The sequence below is a fragment of the Pristiophorus japonicus genome, chromosome 23 (assembly GCF_044704955.1).
Source record: "Pristiophorus japonicus isolate sPriJap1 chromosome 23, sPriJap1.hap1, whole genome shotgun sequence".
Classification (NCBI taxonomy): domain Eukaryota; kingdom Metazoa; phylum Chordata; class Chondrichthyes; family Pristiophoridae; genus Pristiophorus; species Pristiophorus japonicus.
The window spans coordinates 53750796-53769455 of NC_091999.1; the positions used below are offsets into that span (position 1 = coordinate 53750796).

General features: G+C 40.8%; 1 gene segment (V, D, J or C); it reads left to right on the plus strand.

The window, feature by feature from the left end:
- The first annotated feature begins 2514 nt into the window (after window positions 1-2514).
- On the plus strand, window positions 2515-16072 carry LOC139235376 (Ig heavy chain C region-like). The segment is given in 7 exon segments: window positions 2515-2569; window positions 2696-2998; window positions 3861-3935; window positions 11217-11516; window positions 12164-12481; window positions 14437-14745; window positions 15665-16072. Coding segments are annotated over 7 exon segments (1743 nt in total).
- Window positions 16073-18660: the final 2588 nt, after the last annotated feature.

Consider the following 18660-nt stretch of genomic DNA (forward strand, 5'->3'; position numbering starts at 1 on the left):
CAGGGGTTGGGGGCTGTCCTATGAGGAGCTATTGAGTATCTAATGTCCATATTCACTAGAAAATCAGAACATAAGAACATAAGAATTGGGAGCAAGATTAGGCCATACGGTTTCTCGAGCCTGTTCCGTCATTCAACGTGATCATGGCTGATCTTCTACCTCAACTCCACTTCCCTGCACTATCCGGAACTCTGAATGGAAACATATGCAGGGCTTCGGGGAAAGGGCAGGGGATTGGGTCAATTATGCAAAGTACTTCAAGTGTCGTCTAACCAAGTTCAGCATAACTTTTGCACTTTTCAATTCTATCCCTCTAGAAATAAACCCGAGTGCAGGTTTTCTTCTTTTTATGGCATTATTAACCTGCGTCACTACTTTTAGTGATGTGTGTATTGTTCCTCCATCCCACTTAGATTCTTATTTTAAAAGTGATAAGTGACCTCCTTATTTTTCTCACCAAAATGTAATACCTAATACTTGTCTGTGTTGAAATTAGTCAATTCATGTATTCTTGTAATTCGTTGCAGTGTTCCACAGTATTGACCCCCCGACCCGCCCGCCCTTCGTGCATTCGAAAATTTAGAAGTTGTGTTTTTGACTCCAAAATCTAAATTGTTAATATAAGTTGTGAACAATAGTGGACCCAGCACAGATCATTGTGGTGTCCCTCTTTCTAGCTCTCTCTCTCTCTATCTATCTGTCTATCTCTCTCTCTCTCTCTCTCTCTCTCTCTCTCTCTCTCTGTCTGTCTATCTTTTTATCTATCTATCTATCAATCTATCTATCTATCTATCTATTACAGGATTATGTGCGGTACTGATACTCCAGCTGACTGCTGCTATTGACATAGTGTCTGAGACATTGGATATATTTCCTTTCCTGGGATATGGGAATAGTTACACACATTTACACAACGAAAAAATTAAACTTATCTCCAGCACTGTTACTGGGTAAATGTGTATATAAATAGGTCTTTTGACAATGTAAAGATATTGAAGTTGGCTTCCAGGCATGCGGTCAGTAGTGAGAAAAGAGACCTTTGATTGACTGCACAAAACCCCACATGCTTCCTATAAATGACACTGGTGTTCGAGGCTCGCGGACGGCAGTCGGTTGGGTTACTGGTAAATATTGTGTGGGTCAGATTAGCGTGAACAAGAATGGGAGAAAGATGATATTTAACTATTTGAACATTAAATTATTCAGTCGAACTTTTAAAATAAGAAACATTTTACATGGTATAACATCTCAAGAATGATTTTCCGTAAATTCCATGCTCACCATATTATAAAATAGGATCAGAAAATAATGAATTGATCGACACAGTATCTAATGAAAACCATTTCCAATAAAGAACATTCCAGATTATTCAGTCCCTTTATTCAGTACAGCATAAAGTGCTGGAGAGAGGTTTAATGGCCCCGCCCCACACTGTAATGAGATGACTGGGATTCGCAAAGTAACTAAAACAAGTTGTATTGCCTTGAATATTCTCACAGAGAAGTGCCAGCTGCACTTCTTTAATATTCTCACAGAATTTTGTGCCTGGTCTAAACTAATGTCTCCATTATTCCTGATTAGTAGCCGCGCAGTTTGCGATGTAATTTGAGCTGATTTGGATCCCTGAACAACCCCTCTCATAGCCCGGCTACCATTGGGTGGTGAAATGTCCAGATTGTGATCTGTTTCTGCTGGAGATTAAGCATTTATTCCTGTGATATTCTGTAACATACCGCTATCTCCTCATACACCGTGTTCATGTTCCCCGTGTCTATTACACATTCGGTCGCTATTAAAGTTAGCAGCAAGGATTTGGACGTCGAGGTTTGCTGATCACATTATCGGTTCTGATTCACAAGCTTCTCTCATGAAACGCAGGTCTGAAGCGGGCGGGCCCCACATTCTTATGTGTCTCCGTCAACTCACTCCTTAATCATCAGTCAAGCGGACTTATTTTACAGCTAATTTTACAAACGGCGGACTTAGGGTCACAGACTCAGGGGCAGTTCGTGAAATGCAATGAGAGACAATTGTATAATGTGAGGAGTATGATTTCATCTCCAGACCAAAAGTGTAGCTTTAGCCACTTACACCGTAAACAGAATCACATTACTCATCTCCCGCACTCGGTTACATAGAGTGATAACAGTTCAGATTATAGGGGACAAGTTATTGGTACAGATGCATGGATAGATAGAGGGAGATAGAGAAACACAAACTGGCAGTGTATTTAGAACCTGATAATTTAATTCAATCTCAGAGATCCACATCTCCTGTGAAACAGTGAGGAAATAAAAATATTTAATTTACAGTCCAGATGTGAGTCCATTCTGTTGGTGATGTGGAAGGTGTGACGTGGATCCAGAAACCGCCCCTATCAGGGAATCAATGGGCGGCGTCTGTAACCTCGCCCCCAGCTCCCGGGTATTTAACTGCTGTCACTGGGACCGCAATACAACAGTCCGGGGGTGGGTTTGCCCAGTGAGTTCTTGCCGGAACCATTCACCACACATTGCCAGGAGGATGAGGTCGGCGATTGCGCTCAGTCTGTTGCTGGCTTTCTTTTCCCGTGAGTAGTTTTTATCGTCCAATCTCTCACTGTTACTGTCTCAGTGTTAGTCTCTCTCTGGAATGTTACAGAGTCAGGAATGATTTCACCAGGATTGATCCTCGGAGTTTTTGATTATTTTTACAGGTGTCCACTCGGATGTGGTGTTGACTCAGTCCGAGGCAGAGACCAGGATTCCCGGAGGCTCCCTGAGAGTGACCTGTAAAACCAGCGGCTTCAATCTTGGTGGCACCTCGATGTACTGGGTCCGCCAGGTTCCCGGACAGGGGCTAGAGTGGCTGGTTTACTACGACAGTCCATCGAGCAAGTATTACGTCCCAGGGATTGAGAGACGATTTACTGCGTCCAAAGACACTTCAAACAACATCTTCACGTTGGACATGAAGAAACTGAAGAGCGAAGACACCGCCATCTATTACTGTGCAAGGGACCCACAGCGAGATGAACCAGGGCTGGACCCGTACAAAAACAGATCGAGGGGGAATTCAACAACTTCCATCATAACGGTCAGTAATTGTGTCAAATGCAATGTTACCCGCAGTGTACAGAACAATACCATAAACCGCTTCTTACAAAACTAACACACTGAGAATTAAATGGGAAAATCTAACACACTAACCCATCGACGGAGGGGAGGTTTGATTGTGCTCCTGTTTAATGTTAAAGTGTCAGCAATTGCAGAGCTGGAAATGATACTCGATTCACTGTGCCTGGTACATGCAGGGAGTTGGGTAGAACTGTGTTTACTCTCTAGTGTGTTGTGCAAACTGTTGGCTAAATTCTAAACTTGATCAGAAGCGAATGTGTATGTGAAGTGAATGTCTATTTGACGTGAATGTTGAGAGTCAGTACTGAGCAGAGAGTGAGTGCAGTATATGTGCGGGTTCCTGTCACTGTGGGACTACAGCAGTGGGCCACGGTGGTATACAGAGCGAGCTCTCAATACAAAAACCCCAGACAGGGAGTTTGGTCAAACCTGCGATCATTAAAACGCCAGGAGCGTCGAAGGAACTGAGGCTTAAATAAAAATAAATAGAAGTAAAATATTTATCTATCTATATATATATATATATATATATTTAAATGCATAAAAGTTTTCTTCTTTATTACTATTGATTGCCATGCTGAATCTGCACAGATGCTTCAGAATTATTCCAATCATTTTTGTAAATATAATGAACGGTACAAAATGAAATATCTCGCTGAGTCACTCTTACAGGAGTCGGAATCGGGTTTTTAGAGCTGGGTGGAATTTAATCTCTGTATTTTACAGTTAACAGTCCACCGGAGTATGTGACACGACGTGTCTCACTGTGTAACGCAATGGACTACTGGGGACAAGGGACCATGGTGACGGTGACTGCAAGTAAGGAACATTCACTCATTCAGTGACTCTTGTATTTGTGTCTTTATTTTATATTTCTGTTTATTTTAATAATTATTTTTTTCACTGAAATTTGGGTTCGGTGGATTTTGTTTTGAGAATTTTTTTGCAATGTTCAATGTTATTCTGCTGCAAAGTGATTATAGAATTCAACTGTTTCTCCACTGAAAATGTTGTTGGTGTGATTTGGTATTTATTTGCTGACGAGACATGTGCCTGGGTTACTCTAAATACGTTATGGCTTTTACACTGTTTGATGTTTCTGCAATATTTAATTTTGGTGACCTCTAATTGCTGCAGTTTTTCTGATCGAATGCAAACATTGTGTATAAATATGTTTAAAAGAACATTGTAGGCACAAAACAGAAAGCTTAGCGATCAGTAAATAAGCTTAAGGAATTTTAAGTTTTTTTTTAATGCAAATTGCATTGTCATCTACTGACCGAATGTTTCCGAACGCTCAGATTCAATACATGAGATGCTACTGTACTTAAGAACTGGAAAATTAACATATTTCACGCTAGGACACAGTTAAATTAATATTATTAACATTAATATAATGTAGCAATATCACCACGTTTTATTAAATATGCTATAATATCAACATTAATGTATTAAACATGATCCGTTTGATCGCAATTCTGCTTTCATTATTTTATATTTCTGTTGAATTCAATCTTTAGTTATTTCAGTGTTAGGCGGGTTTGGTGATTGTGTAATGAGATTTTTTGCAATGATACATTTGATTCTGCTGAAAGGGTTTATAAAATGAAGCGTCTGCTCCATGAAAGGTTCTGTCGAGGGATTTCGCCCCTCAGTGATGTGATTTAGTGTTGATCTGCTGAGGAGAGGTATGCCTGTGTTACTCAGAATACCTATAATTTGTGAAACTGTTTGGCGTTTCTACAATGTTTAATATCAGTGCCAGCGGGTAGCATCAGGTTTCTGCTCGAATGCAAACACGATATGTGTTTGAAACTGTTTGAAAACAGATTATAGGCAGAGAACAGGACGGGTTTAGAAATCAGAAATCATTGAAAGGTATTTTAACATAACAATTATACAAGTGATAAATATATATTCAACTATTAATCTATCTTTACGATGCTGATATTTTATTGTGTGAAATGTAACTAATTTCCATCTACATAATTAATGTGTTCAGGTTGTAGTTGAATTAAATTAATATTAAGCAACCGATTATAATGCGATAATATCTCCCAGTGTTGTTAAAATATGCTATAAGTCTAATGTTAATATTATTCGCTTTCCAAAATTCTGCTCTGCACTGGGCTCCATTAAGGGAAGCAGAAATTTTTAGGACTGGACACAGTTATTAATTATGCCTGCAATTATTTCACTGACAACATACTGATTCCACCGCTGTGTTCAGTTGTGTCAGGAGTTCAATTACTTGCTACCTCCTGTTTACACAGATGAATGATTGAGGGCAATTAATTATAACTTAAAGCCGTGTTGTAAATTGCATTTTGTCAATTTAATATATCTGCCGTGGTATGACATTCTCACTGTGCAGCCGAAATTTGTTATTGAATCAATATTGTGTGTTGTTTGATAGAGTTATTACTAAATTAATCTTGAACACTTTGCAAGACCAAAAGCTGAGAGACAGGCGTCGCTGGCAGTCAAAGAATTGTTCATGTAATTATATTTAAATTCAAGGCAGGTTCCGACTGCGTATGGCTGGAGACAGGCAAATACTGCATTCATGCAGATTAATTTACTTACAAAAGGTTCATCTTATTTTGAATTTAAAACAAAATCTATTCTCCCAATACGCTGCTGTATGCGGAATAGAATAGTAGACAAAGTACAGATAATATCTGAGAGTTATGTTTAATTCTTATGAATATTAAATTGATGAACAAAGTTTCTCCTCCATTTGCTCATTCAGTTTCAATGTCGCATACGGTCTGAATGATTTGTTATCCTCCAGTTTTCACTGACCATTCTGGAAACTATTTTCAAGAAGTAGCAGAATATATTTAATCATTAAATTGGGGCATTGTGTGAATAACGGGAGTGAACTATAAAAGATTGTCTGTGTTACTAAACAGCGGAGGATCTGCTACTAACTGTAAACTACACGGGTGGGTTTTAATAAATAATGACATTTTTGGGGTTTAAGATTGAGGAGAATCTTTCAGCTCGAGATTCCAGCATTAGTAAACAAGCGGTTTACAACCATTGGAGTTGTGACCCCGGCTGGACAGAGAACTATTTAAAATAGTTCACCCCTAAATCGATCATGTGAAATGTTCTCTGCGAATAGACGCAGTTTATCCAATATCAGAAACATGCAGAGTTTAAAAAGATGTCGGTCGAGAGCGGGACAGCGATTGTTGTCAATTATTCAAATTTGTTTCGATTTAAGTAAAAATAAGGTATTTTTCTGAGTATTGATATATTAATATGCTGCTTAATATTTTAATATTCATGAATTGTTATAGTAATTTAAGTTAACCTTAATATATCACAAGTTACTAGGCAGAAAAAGGTTTTAAAATTATTATTAATTAATTGTATTAGTAAGGCTGAAATTCAAGCACGTTAATTTAATTTCAAAAGTTCCAGGTACGTGTGCTTCTGAGCAGGAAGAGCCAGATAGGCACTCAGATTATTTTCAATAATCAGCTAACATGAACATTAACTTAGACAGTAACATCAGTGCTAATTCATTAAACATAAACGGTCCATTACAATTGTGTTGCATACTGGTCAGTATTACACTTATTGCAAAATCTCAAGGGTTGCAGATAATGTTTAATTAATTCATAAGTTAATTTAGAAAACAATGCATGTATAACCCGGCTGTGCTGAGTTCGATAAGGTGTCGCTGCAGATTTTAGTGAATTAACTTCCTGTTTTGCCTCGATGATTTTACAGGTTATATTTACTGATGAAAAAATATAAAATCAGTGGGTGATCAGGTTTCATTGTAGATGTCCCCTGGATTGTGATATTCTTATTCTGTCACTGATTCCCGTGTGACGGGCAGCAAATTCCCGTGGAATGTGAATTATTTCCAGATACTTGCTTTCAGGGAAGTTCTTTTTTACACGGTTTACAACATAGTTGACAGAGATGGAAAAATGGCTGGATGTTGAAGAATCTCTCAAATTAATATCAGTTGAATTTCAAAGAATCTGCAGAGTTGAGGTGGTTGGAAATTGACAAGAAGTAAATAAGAAATCAAGCAGCTTCATTGAAATTACAGATTGAGCTGGTCTTTTGTTCCGTTTCTGTGCGCCTGCTCACTGCGTGAGAATCAGGAGTCCTACTGACGGATTGTAAAACTTCTGGATTGTGATCCTGTATTGCAGGAAGTGTCATTTAACTCAGTTATTTAAGAAACTGGCATATGTGAGAAACGTGAAAGATTGACTTTAAGGTTGTGGAGTCGCCGCAGAAATGAGATCGGTAACCCAGATTATGATAGTCAGAAGGAGCAGTTCCAAAACACCATGGGGAGACAGTAGAATGAGCTTTAATCAGTTTCTAACCCGGTTGTACCTGCCCTGGAAGTGTTTGATGGGACAGTGCAGAAGGAGCTTTAATCAGTTTCTAACGCGGTTGTACCTGCCCTGGGAGTGTTTGATGGGACAGTGTAGAGGGAGTGTTACTCTGTATCTGACCCATGCTGTACCTGCTGTGGACGTGTTTGATGGGACAATGTAGAGGGAGCTTTACTCTGTATCTAGTCCATGCTCTGCATGCCCTGGGAGTGTTTAATGGGACAGTGCAGAAATAATTTTACTCGGAATCCAAACCTTGCTATATTTGACCCGTCCTACAGGGTAGTGAAGTTTAATGTTCATTCAACCTTTGCTTTACATGACCTTAAGCGCCAGACGGATCGGTGAAGAGGGAGATTTACTCTATCGGATCGATCCTGTATCTGATTTGAGTGATTTCCCAAAAATATTGAAGGAACCTCATCTGCTTCTAACTAATAAGATATCGAATTCGTAATGTTTATAGAATTTGAGCATCAGATAATTATTGAATGAGATTGGTCTGATCCGAAGCTCACTTTCAGAACAAACACTTTCAGGATAGCAGCATCTCGTCTGATCTGCTGAGTACTCCAATTTATTTTGGCAATTTTGTACCTGCACTGGGATTTTTTGATGAAATACCGTAGAGGGAGATCTATTCTGTATCTAACCCATGCTGAACATGCCCTGGGAATGTTTAATGGGACACTGTAGAGGGAGCTTTACTCTGTACCTGTCTTGGGAGTGTTTGATGGAACAGTGTAGAGAATGCTTTATTCTTTATCCAAGCCTTACTATTCCTGCTCTGAGTGTGTTTAATTGGCAGTGTGGAGGGAAATTTACATTTTATCTAACTCGTGACGTACCTGCCCTGGGAGTGTTTGATGTGACAGTCAAGAGGGAGCTTTACTCTGCAACTAACCCGTGCTTTACCTTAAATGGCAGTGCTTGATGGGACATTGCAGAGATAGCTTTAATCAGTATTTAACCTTTTATTTACAAGGACGTGGAGCTTAATTGGGTCCTTCAATATAGCTTGATCTATTTAATTAGAGCTCGAGGTGAGCTGGTGCGCTTTAATGGATCAGTGTATAGGAAGCTTTTATTTGTACTTGTGATAATTGTGCTTAATCTAATCGGTCAATTTGATAACACATGTTAAGGGAAGGCATTTCGTAGCACATCTCTGCAGTACTTGAGCTGGGAATGTTTGACGGGATAATCCAGATAACGTATTACTCTGTATGCAACCCTTGCTATACCTGTCTTGACACACACGGCAGCACAGCGGGAGCTTTGCTCTCTTATCCGTGCTGTATCGGACCTGAGAGTGCTTGGTCAGGCAGTGTTCAAGGCACCGTTATATGCGACTAACAGATAGCAGATAAACTGCTCGTGCCAGATATATACAATAAATCGCTCCATTGCCCAGATTAAACAACGCACATTCATTGATGTTTATATTCTTTCAGAAAAAAAGCCCAAATTTAAATGAATTATTAATTTTTTAACATTTTAAGCATCAGATTACTATTGAACACGATTGGCCTGATCCTCAGCTCACTTTCAGAACAAACCGTTTTAGGAAGTGAATAACGGTCCAGAAAGCAGCGCCTGTTCTAATCTGTTGGGAGGCTCTAAGATATTTTCACAATTTAAATGGAGAATATCGAGATTCCCGCTTCAAATAACCGTCATGGGGACCTCATGTTTAGAAACATTATGTTGTTCAATTCTTCCTGAGAAGGTTAAAGGCAGGGACAAACTATGACGAGATGCAGCTATTGGCCTGGGTCACAACACAAGGCACACAATCACTGAGCTGTAATTCTGTGAAACATTTAAAGAGATAGAGTCAACCTGCAATAAGTCATCATTCACAATGAACGTTAAGCCTTTATAACAGCATGCGATTGACTAATTTGTGTCAGATTTATAAGATCCCTTTATTTTAAATATCCTCTTTCATTATAACGAACAATAAAAATAGATCTGGTAGAGTTGTCCAAAATATGAAGCGTTTCCTTCAATTAAATCTAAAAGAACTATTCCCACTGACTCGTGTAGAATGATAGCATCTCACAGCACTGGAAAGGCCATTCAGGCATCGTGCCTGTGCCGGCTCTGAAAGAGCTGTCCAATTTATACCAACCCCCCAGGGTTTTGCTTGTAACCGTGCAATTGAGTCATCCTGACTTACAGGAGGAAATGTCTGGAGCATTCCTGAAATTACCAACCCTCTGTGTGAAAAAATTACCCCAATTTCCCCTTTTGATCTTTTGCCAATTATTTTAAATCTGTGACCTTTGGTTACCCACCTACTTTCCAGCGGAAGCAGTTTCTCCCTACTTGCTCTATCAAAACATGTCATAATGTTGAATATCTCTCTTAAGTCTCCTCTTAACCTCTGCTCCAAGGAGAACATCCCAGCTTCTGCAATCTCTCCATATAACTGAAGACCCCATCCCTGGCATCATCCTGGTAAAAGCCTCCCCTCTACACTCCCCAAGGGCTTGACATCCTTCCTACATTGTTGTGCCAGAATTGTGCACAATACTCCAGCTGAGGCCTAACACGTGATCTGTACGTTTAGCAAAACCGCCTTGTTTTTGTAGTCAATGCCCCATTTACAAAGTCAAGTATCCCATACGCTTTCATAACAGTCTTACCAGTTTGCCCTGCCCCCTTCAAATATTTGTGAATATGTACATCTAGATCTCTTTGTTCATGCATCCCCTCAAAACAATACTATTTAGATTATACTGCCTCTCCATCTTCCACCCAATGTGCATCGCTTCTCAATGATTCGCATTAAATTGCAATTGCCATGTCCCAGCCTATTTCACTGCTCCATCTGTCTCCTCATGGAGTCTGCTGCTTTCATGCTCACTATTGGCTACATTGCCAGGTTTTGCATCATCTTCGAAATTCGATATTGTATTCCCTATAACCAAGCCCAGGTCATTGTTATATAACAGGAACAACAATGGGAACTGAAATGGGCCATTTAAGGAGAAACTTCCAATTAACCAGATTTTGGAATGGTATATTATTCGGATTATTAATTGAATGGGAGGGAGGAGGAAACTCAAGAGACATGCATTCAATAGGATGGGATAGAGCCCAGATCACAGTGCACTGAGGGACATCGCTCTCCCGCAAATGCTGAGAAAATAAGGGAGAAATTAGACTCAATCGCGATTCACCTACAACTTGAATCTTAGAAACTAGACTATGGAAATGCTACCTGTTGAATTATGTGGTAGGCAAATTTAGAGGTTTTTTTTGTTAACATCCGAAGCAGGAATTCCGCTGTTACTTTGAAGTACAGTCACTGTTGTTTTGTAGGGATATGCCGCAGGCAATGTGCACAGAGCAAAATTCCCCAAACAGCAATTAAATAAAAGACCAGAAATGATGCTGATTGAGAAATAAATGCAGGCCGAAATAGCAGGAACACGTCTCTGTTCTTCTATTGTATGATCCAATGAAGGATTCTTTATTGACGAGTTGTGTAAAGGTTCTTGTTGTGTAATATGTTAGAGCTAGGGGAAAAAAGGTGTGTTCCTCACCAGGGCATCGACAGGTGCTTATGATGGAACTGACAGAAACTCAAATGCCCGTGTAGTCTTTGATGGGGAAATGGTGGAATTAGATTATTCTGCAGTCAAATTTCGAGTTGCTTATTTCTTTTATAAGCATGGATTACAGAGACTAACTTGTTCAATGGGCCATTCTTTCCCAGTAACACCGCCTCCCCCCACCCTCTACGCCCTGCTCTCCACTTGTGAACAACCAAGCACCGATGGCTTCATCACGTATGGTTGTTTGGCGATGGACTACTCCCCCGATATAACCAGCATTTCCTGGATGAAAGATGAAGTGCCAATCACCACTGGATTGAAGACATACCCATCAATGCTCACCAAGAAGGGAACCTACACCCAGAGCAGCCAGTTAAGCATCAACGAGACAGATGTGGGGAACAGCACAATCTACTGTGAGGTTCGACGTGGTGTATCGGTCTGGGCCATCACAATGCGAGGTTAGTGATATGGGTTACAGGGCAAACTATGATAAGGTGAGGAATTATGTTCAACTTGTGTAGAAATTTGGTTAGACAACACTTAGAGTACTGTGTACAGTTGTGGTTTCCATATCATACTTAGAATACTGCGCATCGTTCTAGTCTCCTTATCACATTTAGAATATTGTTCACAAATCTGATTTCCATCTCATACTTAGAAGAGTGTCTAAAGTTCTGGTCTCCATATCATACTTAAAATAGTATGCACAGTTCCGTTCTCCATATCACAGTTAGAATACTGTACACAGTTCTGTTCTCCATATCACACTTAGAATATTGTTTCAAGTTCTGGTTTCCATCTCATACTTAGAATAAAGGTGTAAAGTTCTGGTCTCCATATCATACTTAGAATAGTACGCATAGTTCAGGTCCCCATATCACACTTAGAATAATGTGCATGGTTCTGGTCCCCATATCGCACTTAGAATATTATGCACAGTTCTGGTCTGTATATTACACTGAGAATACTGTGCAAAGTTCTGCTCTCTGTAAATGCCAGGTTAGTGTTAGTCTGACAGCAAAGAACTTGTTAAAATATAAGGACACTTTGCATTTCATAATCATTTATTTTCCAAGCAATGTTATTAATATGTCTTCTCTTGAAGATCCTGAACCGAACATCGTTCCTCCAACTGTTCTCCTCACGCTGAGTTCCACTGAACAAATCACCAGCAGCAGATACGCAAGCGCCGTGTGCTCAATCATCGATTTCCGGCCAAAGTCACTGACCGTGAATTGGCTGAAGAGTGGACAACTCCTGGATTCGGGCTTCATCACATCTCCCATCTTTGAGGTGAACGGGAACTTCTCGACGGCCAGTCAGCTGACAGTCCCAGCCGAGGAATGGTTCACCGGCTCGATCTACACCTGCCAGGTCACTCATGAAGGAGTCACGCAAAGCCGGAACTTCAGCAGATCTCAGGGTAAGAGACACAATGCCGGGAGGTTCCAGACCATTCTGAGCGCTGACCTCAGTCAGGACTTTTATTGCAATTAGTAAAAAGCAGAGGAATGTTCCTAATTTCCAATCATGCAGTTCGTGTATTCTTGCGATACAAACTTGCCTTTATACAGCGCCTTTAGCGACCACAGACTAAACCAGAGCGCTTGCCAGCCAATGAATTAAGTTGTGAAATGAGGTCACAGTTGTAATATACATAGTGCGGCAGTCATTTAGTGCACAGCAAGCTCCCACAAACAGCAGTGTGATAATGAACATTTCTTTTTGTTGAGTGATATTTCTTGAGGGTTAAAAATTCCCAGGCCACCAGGTAGAACTCCTCTGCTTTTCATTGAAATAATGCCAGGGTATCTTTTACCTCCATCTCAGAGGCCAGACAGATCCTCAGTTTAACACTTGATCCGACAGATGGCACCTCCGACAGTGCGCCACGTCCCCAGTACTGAACTGGGAGAACAAGCTTACATTTTGTGTTCAAGTATCTGGAGTGGGAATTCAATCCACGATCTTCTGGTTCAGGATTCCTCATTGCTCACGATTTATTAACCTCGCCAAAGAGGCTTTCCCCTTGCTCTGATGTCAGGCAGTGAGTGAAGTGTCCTCAGTCACAGGTTTATCCTGAGTTGGCTGATCAAATACGGAGCGGCAGTGGGAGTCTGGAACCCTTTCCTGCCAACTGTCCAGGAATCCTGCTAGAATGGGCATCTACCCTATTCAGAGCAATGAGCCCAATTCTCGGCTCTGCACCTCAGGAAGGATATACGTGGAGGCGTATATCAGAATTAAACCGGGGCTAATAATGTAAAATGATCAGAGATGAGTATAGAACGTTAAGAGATGATCCAATTGACGTGTTTAAGTTGATAAATGAAATTAATCGAGTAGATATAGAAAAAATTATTTCGTTTGATGAAAGAGTCGAGAACAAGTAGCAGAACCTTAACATTAGAGTTAGGCCGTGCAGAGGTGATGTCAGAAAGGATTTCCTCACAGGAAGAATAGTGCAAGTCGGGATTTCACTCCCCAAAAGCTGCTAACGCTTGCTTTCAAATGCAAAGTTGAAAATTGAGATTGATAGATTTTAGTCAGGCAAAGTTATCAAGGGTTACATAACCAAGGTGTGAAGATGGTGTTGAGTGTTGATCAGCCATGATCTAACTGGATGGCGGGACAGGATCGATGGGCTGAATGGCCTCCTCCTGTTCCTATGTTGCTATTAATACCCTGAGGTCACATTTCACTCTGACTTTCTCTCACCAGACATGATAAATGTTCAGTAATTACAGAAATTAACAAACTACCTCACATCATTACAACTGATGCCCCACCACAAAGACTCCTTGGAACTCCATTCTCCCGACCTTGCACTTCTCCTCTGACGGGGGTTGTGACTGGTGACTGCACATTTTCACCCCAACAAATATAGCAGCAAGATTCCAGAAACTTAACTTTGTTCCTGCAGCCCCAAAATTCCTGAAATTAATTTGCACTGGTTTTGAACCAGTATAATGCTGGTGGAGACCTTTGAACTTCGGGCTATTCGGGCTTCAGCTATTATAAGCAGCGGAGATGCATTTGGGTGCAAGGATCTATAGACGAGCTTAAAGGAGCAAGGGATTTCAGGAAGAGAGCTATTCAATGCCTAACACAATTGCGCCCCAGAGTATTCCCATTTTACACCGGGTATTTGCTTCACAGCCCATTACAGGTGGCTCTGGCTGCAAATACACAAGAAATGTTACAGATCTCCCGGAATCGTTGCCAATTCATTGTCATTCTAATAACGCCAGTGTTGAAGCATCAGCGAGAGGTTGATATCTCAAAAGTGATGTATTCCCCTTGAAAGAGTTAAGGCTAAATATTGGTCTCCTGATTTTGAAGCTGCAGCTTTTCCTGACTTTCATTCCTGTTTCGCAGTGGATGTCCCATGCAGCGAATCAAAAATCACTCTTCGCCCACCGCCACTGGAACAGGTCTTACTGGAGGCGACGGTGACATTAACCTGCGTCGTGTCTGACGCTCCTTATGGGCTCACCGTGTCCTGGACCCGAGAAAAGGAGGCTTTGAAATCAGAGATTGCCGTCCAACCGGGAGAGGATCCCAACAGCGTGATCAGCAAGTTAAACATCTCGACACAAGACTGGCTGAGTGGGGATAAGTTCTACTGCGTGGTGAGCCATCAGAATATGCCGACTCCTATCAGAGATTCCATCCACAAGGAAAAGGGTGAGCGGGGAGATTGTTGCAATAAGTGAGATACTGTGACTATTTCCGGTGCATGTGCAAGGGCCAATTGATCATTTAAAGTGTTTTATGGGCTACTCTGATCATTCAGTTTGGTAATTCCACGAACTCAGCACTCTGGGACCTGACATTATGTATTTTAGGGGAAACTGGATAAGTCCATGAGTGAGAAAGGAATAGAAGGGTATGTTATTAGGATTAGATTACGTGAGCTAGGAGGAGGCTTGTGTGGAGCATACACACCGGCATAGACCAGTTGGCCAAATCTCCTGATTCTATGCAGTAAATTCTATCTAATTTTCCAGACCAATCCTTCAAGATTTCAGAGAGAAAGATTGTGTTCCCTCTGCTGCGGGATGGAAATCCAGAGATGCCCCAAAGTGAAATAGGAAAAGGGTTAAAATTCAATGCAGTGTCCATTTCTCTCACATCGAACCACCTAAAATTGGCTGAATTTAAATGGGGAAAGCGAGTTGTGGGCAGTGGCCTCACAGGCCACCCAGGAGAACGGGAGGATTGGAAGCCGAGTCAGAAGGTCTCGGATCGCGGGGGGTGGATTAGGCAGGGACCCTGGATCCAGGAGGTAGGTGTAAGGGCAATTACCACCTGGGTGCAGCAGTCCCCGCCTCGCTGTAACTGCAGGGATTTACACAGTGTGTCAAACCGGACCAGCGACAGTTAAACACCAAATGGTGGTTAAAATAGAAGATTCCAGTCTCATGTAAATATTTTACTCAAATAAAATATTACAACCGGGAGTGGGCGCGTTGAGGTCGGGATTCCGATTTTTATCAATTTAAAAACCTCCACGCCGAAAACCCGCCCGCTGTATTGATTTAAAGTTTCTCCATTGTCTCCGGAACTGTCCAGTTCATTGGTCTTTATTGTAACTGTTCTACAGCGAAAGATCCGCGGGAACCGGCCTTGTCTGTCCTCCTGCCCTCGGCAGAAGAAGTCTCCGCTCAGAGGTTGGTCAGCCTCACCTGTTTAGTGAGAGGTTTCTCCCCCCGAGAGATCTTCGTCAAATGGACCGTCAATGACAAGCCGGTGAATTCCGGCAACTACAAGAACACCGAGGTGATGGCGGAGAATGGCAGCAGATCCTTCTTCATGTACAGCCTGCTATCCATTGCAGCCGAGGATTGGGCCAGCGGCGCTTCTTACTCCTGTGTGGTGGGACATGAAGCGATCCCTTTGAAGATCACCAACAGAACCGTCAATAAATCCAGTGGTAAACCCAGTTTCGTCAACATTTCCCTTGTTCTGATGGACACCGTCAATTCTTGTCAATGAGAATCTCTCGATTGCATTTCAGTTCTTAAATAAAAATCAATAAAGGGCTTTTTTTCCAATCGTGAGTTAAACACACAGCCGCTCAATTAACTATGTTTCCTAGTTTTGCAAATGTGAGGGCTGTTTATCTGAAGTAGGGTGTTTGCGCGTCTCGGTCCCAAGGCTTGTACAGCCAGCGCTCCCAGCTCAGATACACCATGGTTTGGAGACTGGGTGAAGTTCTCTCATTACAGGATTCCTGAAAGTAACTTCAGCAGAGATAGAGTAAAGGGTAATTTTAACTCACTGTACCTCTCACACCCACCAGCGAGAGGGGAACGGGAAATGCGTAATTAATATAACCCCCACTGCCCCTCCCGCAGGGAGATGGGAAGTGAACCACTCTCCTTTAAATGCACTAAGTTGCCATCAGTACAATGTCACATTCTAACGCATGGTCTAAAGATTTAAACTTGCCACATGAGTATTATATTCTAAAATAACTTTATTCCATGTAATATTTTTAAATAGGGTTGGGGGTGCAACAGTCAATGTTAATTGTAAACTCACATGCTGAATTCTAATGGGCCATATCTAAACTGGTGATTGAATCATCTGCGGGTTTCTCACAGTTGTGTCCCTGATGTTTCTGAGGCCCATCGGTTGAATTGTTGCATTCGTTCGGCTGACGTCACATTGCGCCTCACACAGGACACATTTACACAGAGCAGGGAGAATACATGTGAAAGTGAATTTTTATGTGTTCATATGTAAGTGTGCTGATGATTTTGTATAAGTGTGTGTGTTTTTGTGTAAGTGCACAATTACACACAAACACACATAGACTTACATATAAAGACATACGTTAACACTCTGACACATAACTAGAATATAATGAAAACCATCATTGTCAAATCCAGTTATTGGTACTCTCTGAAACTTTGAACAATAGCAATGATACACGTCAATCTAAATGCACACTTACACAACGGACACTTACACACACTTACACACACATATACACACACATCAATCCACACAGACACTTACACAAAACAGACCTTCACACATATAAACACATACATCAATCCACACACACACTTACACAAAACACACTTACACACAGATAGACACACATCAATCCATGCACACACACTTACAAAACACACTTACACACATATAAACACATACATCAATCCACAACACACATTTACACAAAACACACTTACACACACATAAATACACATCAATCAACACACACACTTACACAAAACACACAAACAGACTTACACAGAAATAAATACATACATCAATCCACACACACTCGTAAACAAATGCATCAATCCAAACACACATTTACACAAAACACACACACACGCTTACATGCAAACACACTCTTGCACTTAGACACGCACATTAATCAAAACACACACTGACACAAAACACACACACACAAACACACAAACTTACCTGCAAACCATTGTTACACATAATCACACATACGCTTACACCTAAACGTGAACAACACTGAGACATAGCCATACAATTACAGGGAAACACACACCTGAACACATTTACACAAGCATGAACACGCATATAAATCCAAACACAAACGAACACAAAATACACACACACAAACTTACAGGTAAGCACAATGTTACACGAAAACTCACACACACACTTACACCTCAACATAAACAAACATTTAGACATAACCATACACATACACTTACAGGGAAACACACACATGAACCTACATATACACAAGGATACACATACACTTACACATAAGCACACACATGAACACATTTGCACACGCACACACACACACACAAACCCTTAGATATGAACATGCTTACACATAAAAGTACACACACTCACCTACACCAAATCGCACACTCACAATTAAATATCAATACACACACTTACATATAAACACACGCGTTCTTAAACAAAACATAAACAAAGATTTACATACACATACACAATCTTACAAATACACACACGCACAACCCCACAGATCAACACCCTCACAGGGAAATGCAAACACGGACTAATCCAGAACAAGAGATAGTCATACAGTGATATAGACACTAAAGAGCACAAACAAAAACGTCAGGCTACAGAAGAATGTAGAATTAAGATGCAGTTTTTGGACGGACAAAGTATCCAACACTTGGCCTGAGTAAATAATTCCTGATACCATAATATATCACATTTCACTATTCTGGTCTTACACATGCACTGGATCAATGTAGTTGTTGCAAACTGACACAAGTTATTTATGTTCAGAGCATTGCCATAACAAATAAAAAAACAAGGTACAACTCACAACTGATCTCTTATATAGACTCCTTGGCAGCCTCCAACTAAGTAACTACCTTAACCTAGCGGAAAAATAATCGATATCCTGCTGTAAACCTTCCTCGATGTTTCATCGTGTTATTCCCGAATGATAGATCGTAGCAAAGTCATCCAAAATCAATTAGCCTCTGAGATGGAAGAAAAATTATCATATTTTCCAAAACGGACTATAGGGGGATCATGAAGGGAGAGTGGCAGTGGAGTGAGGAACAGTGAGAGATTGCTGAGAGTAATTAACTTAACACAAAATATACATTGAAA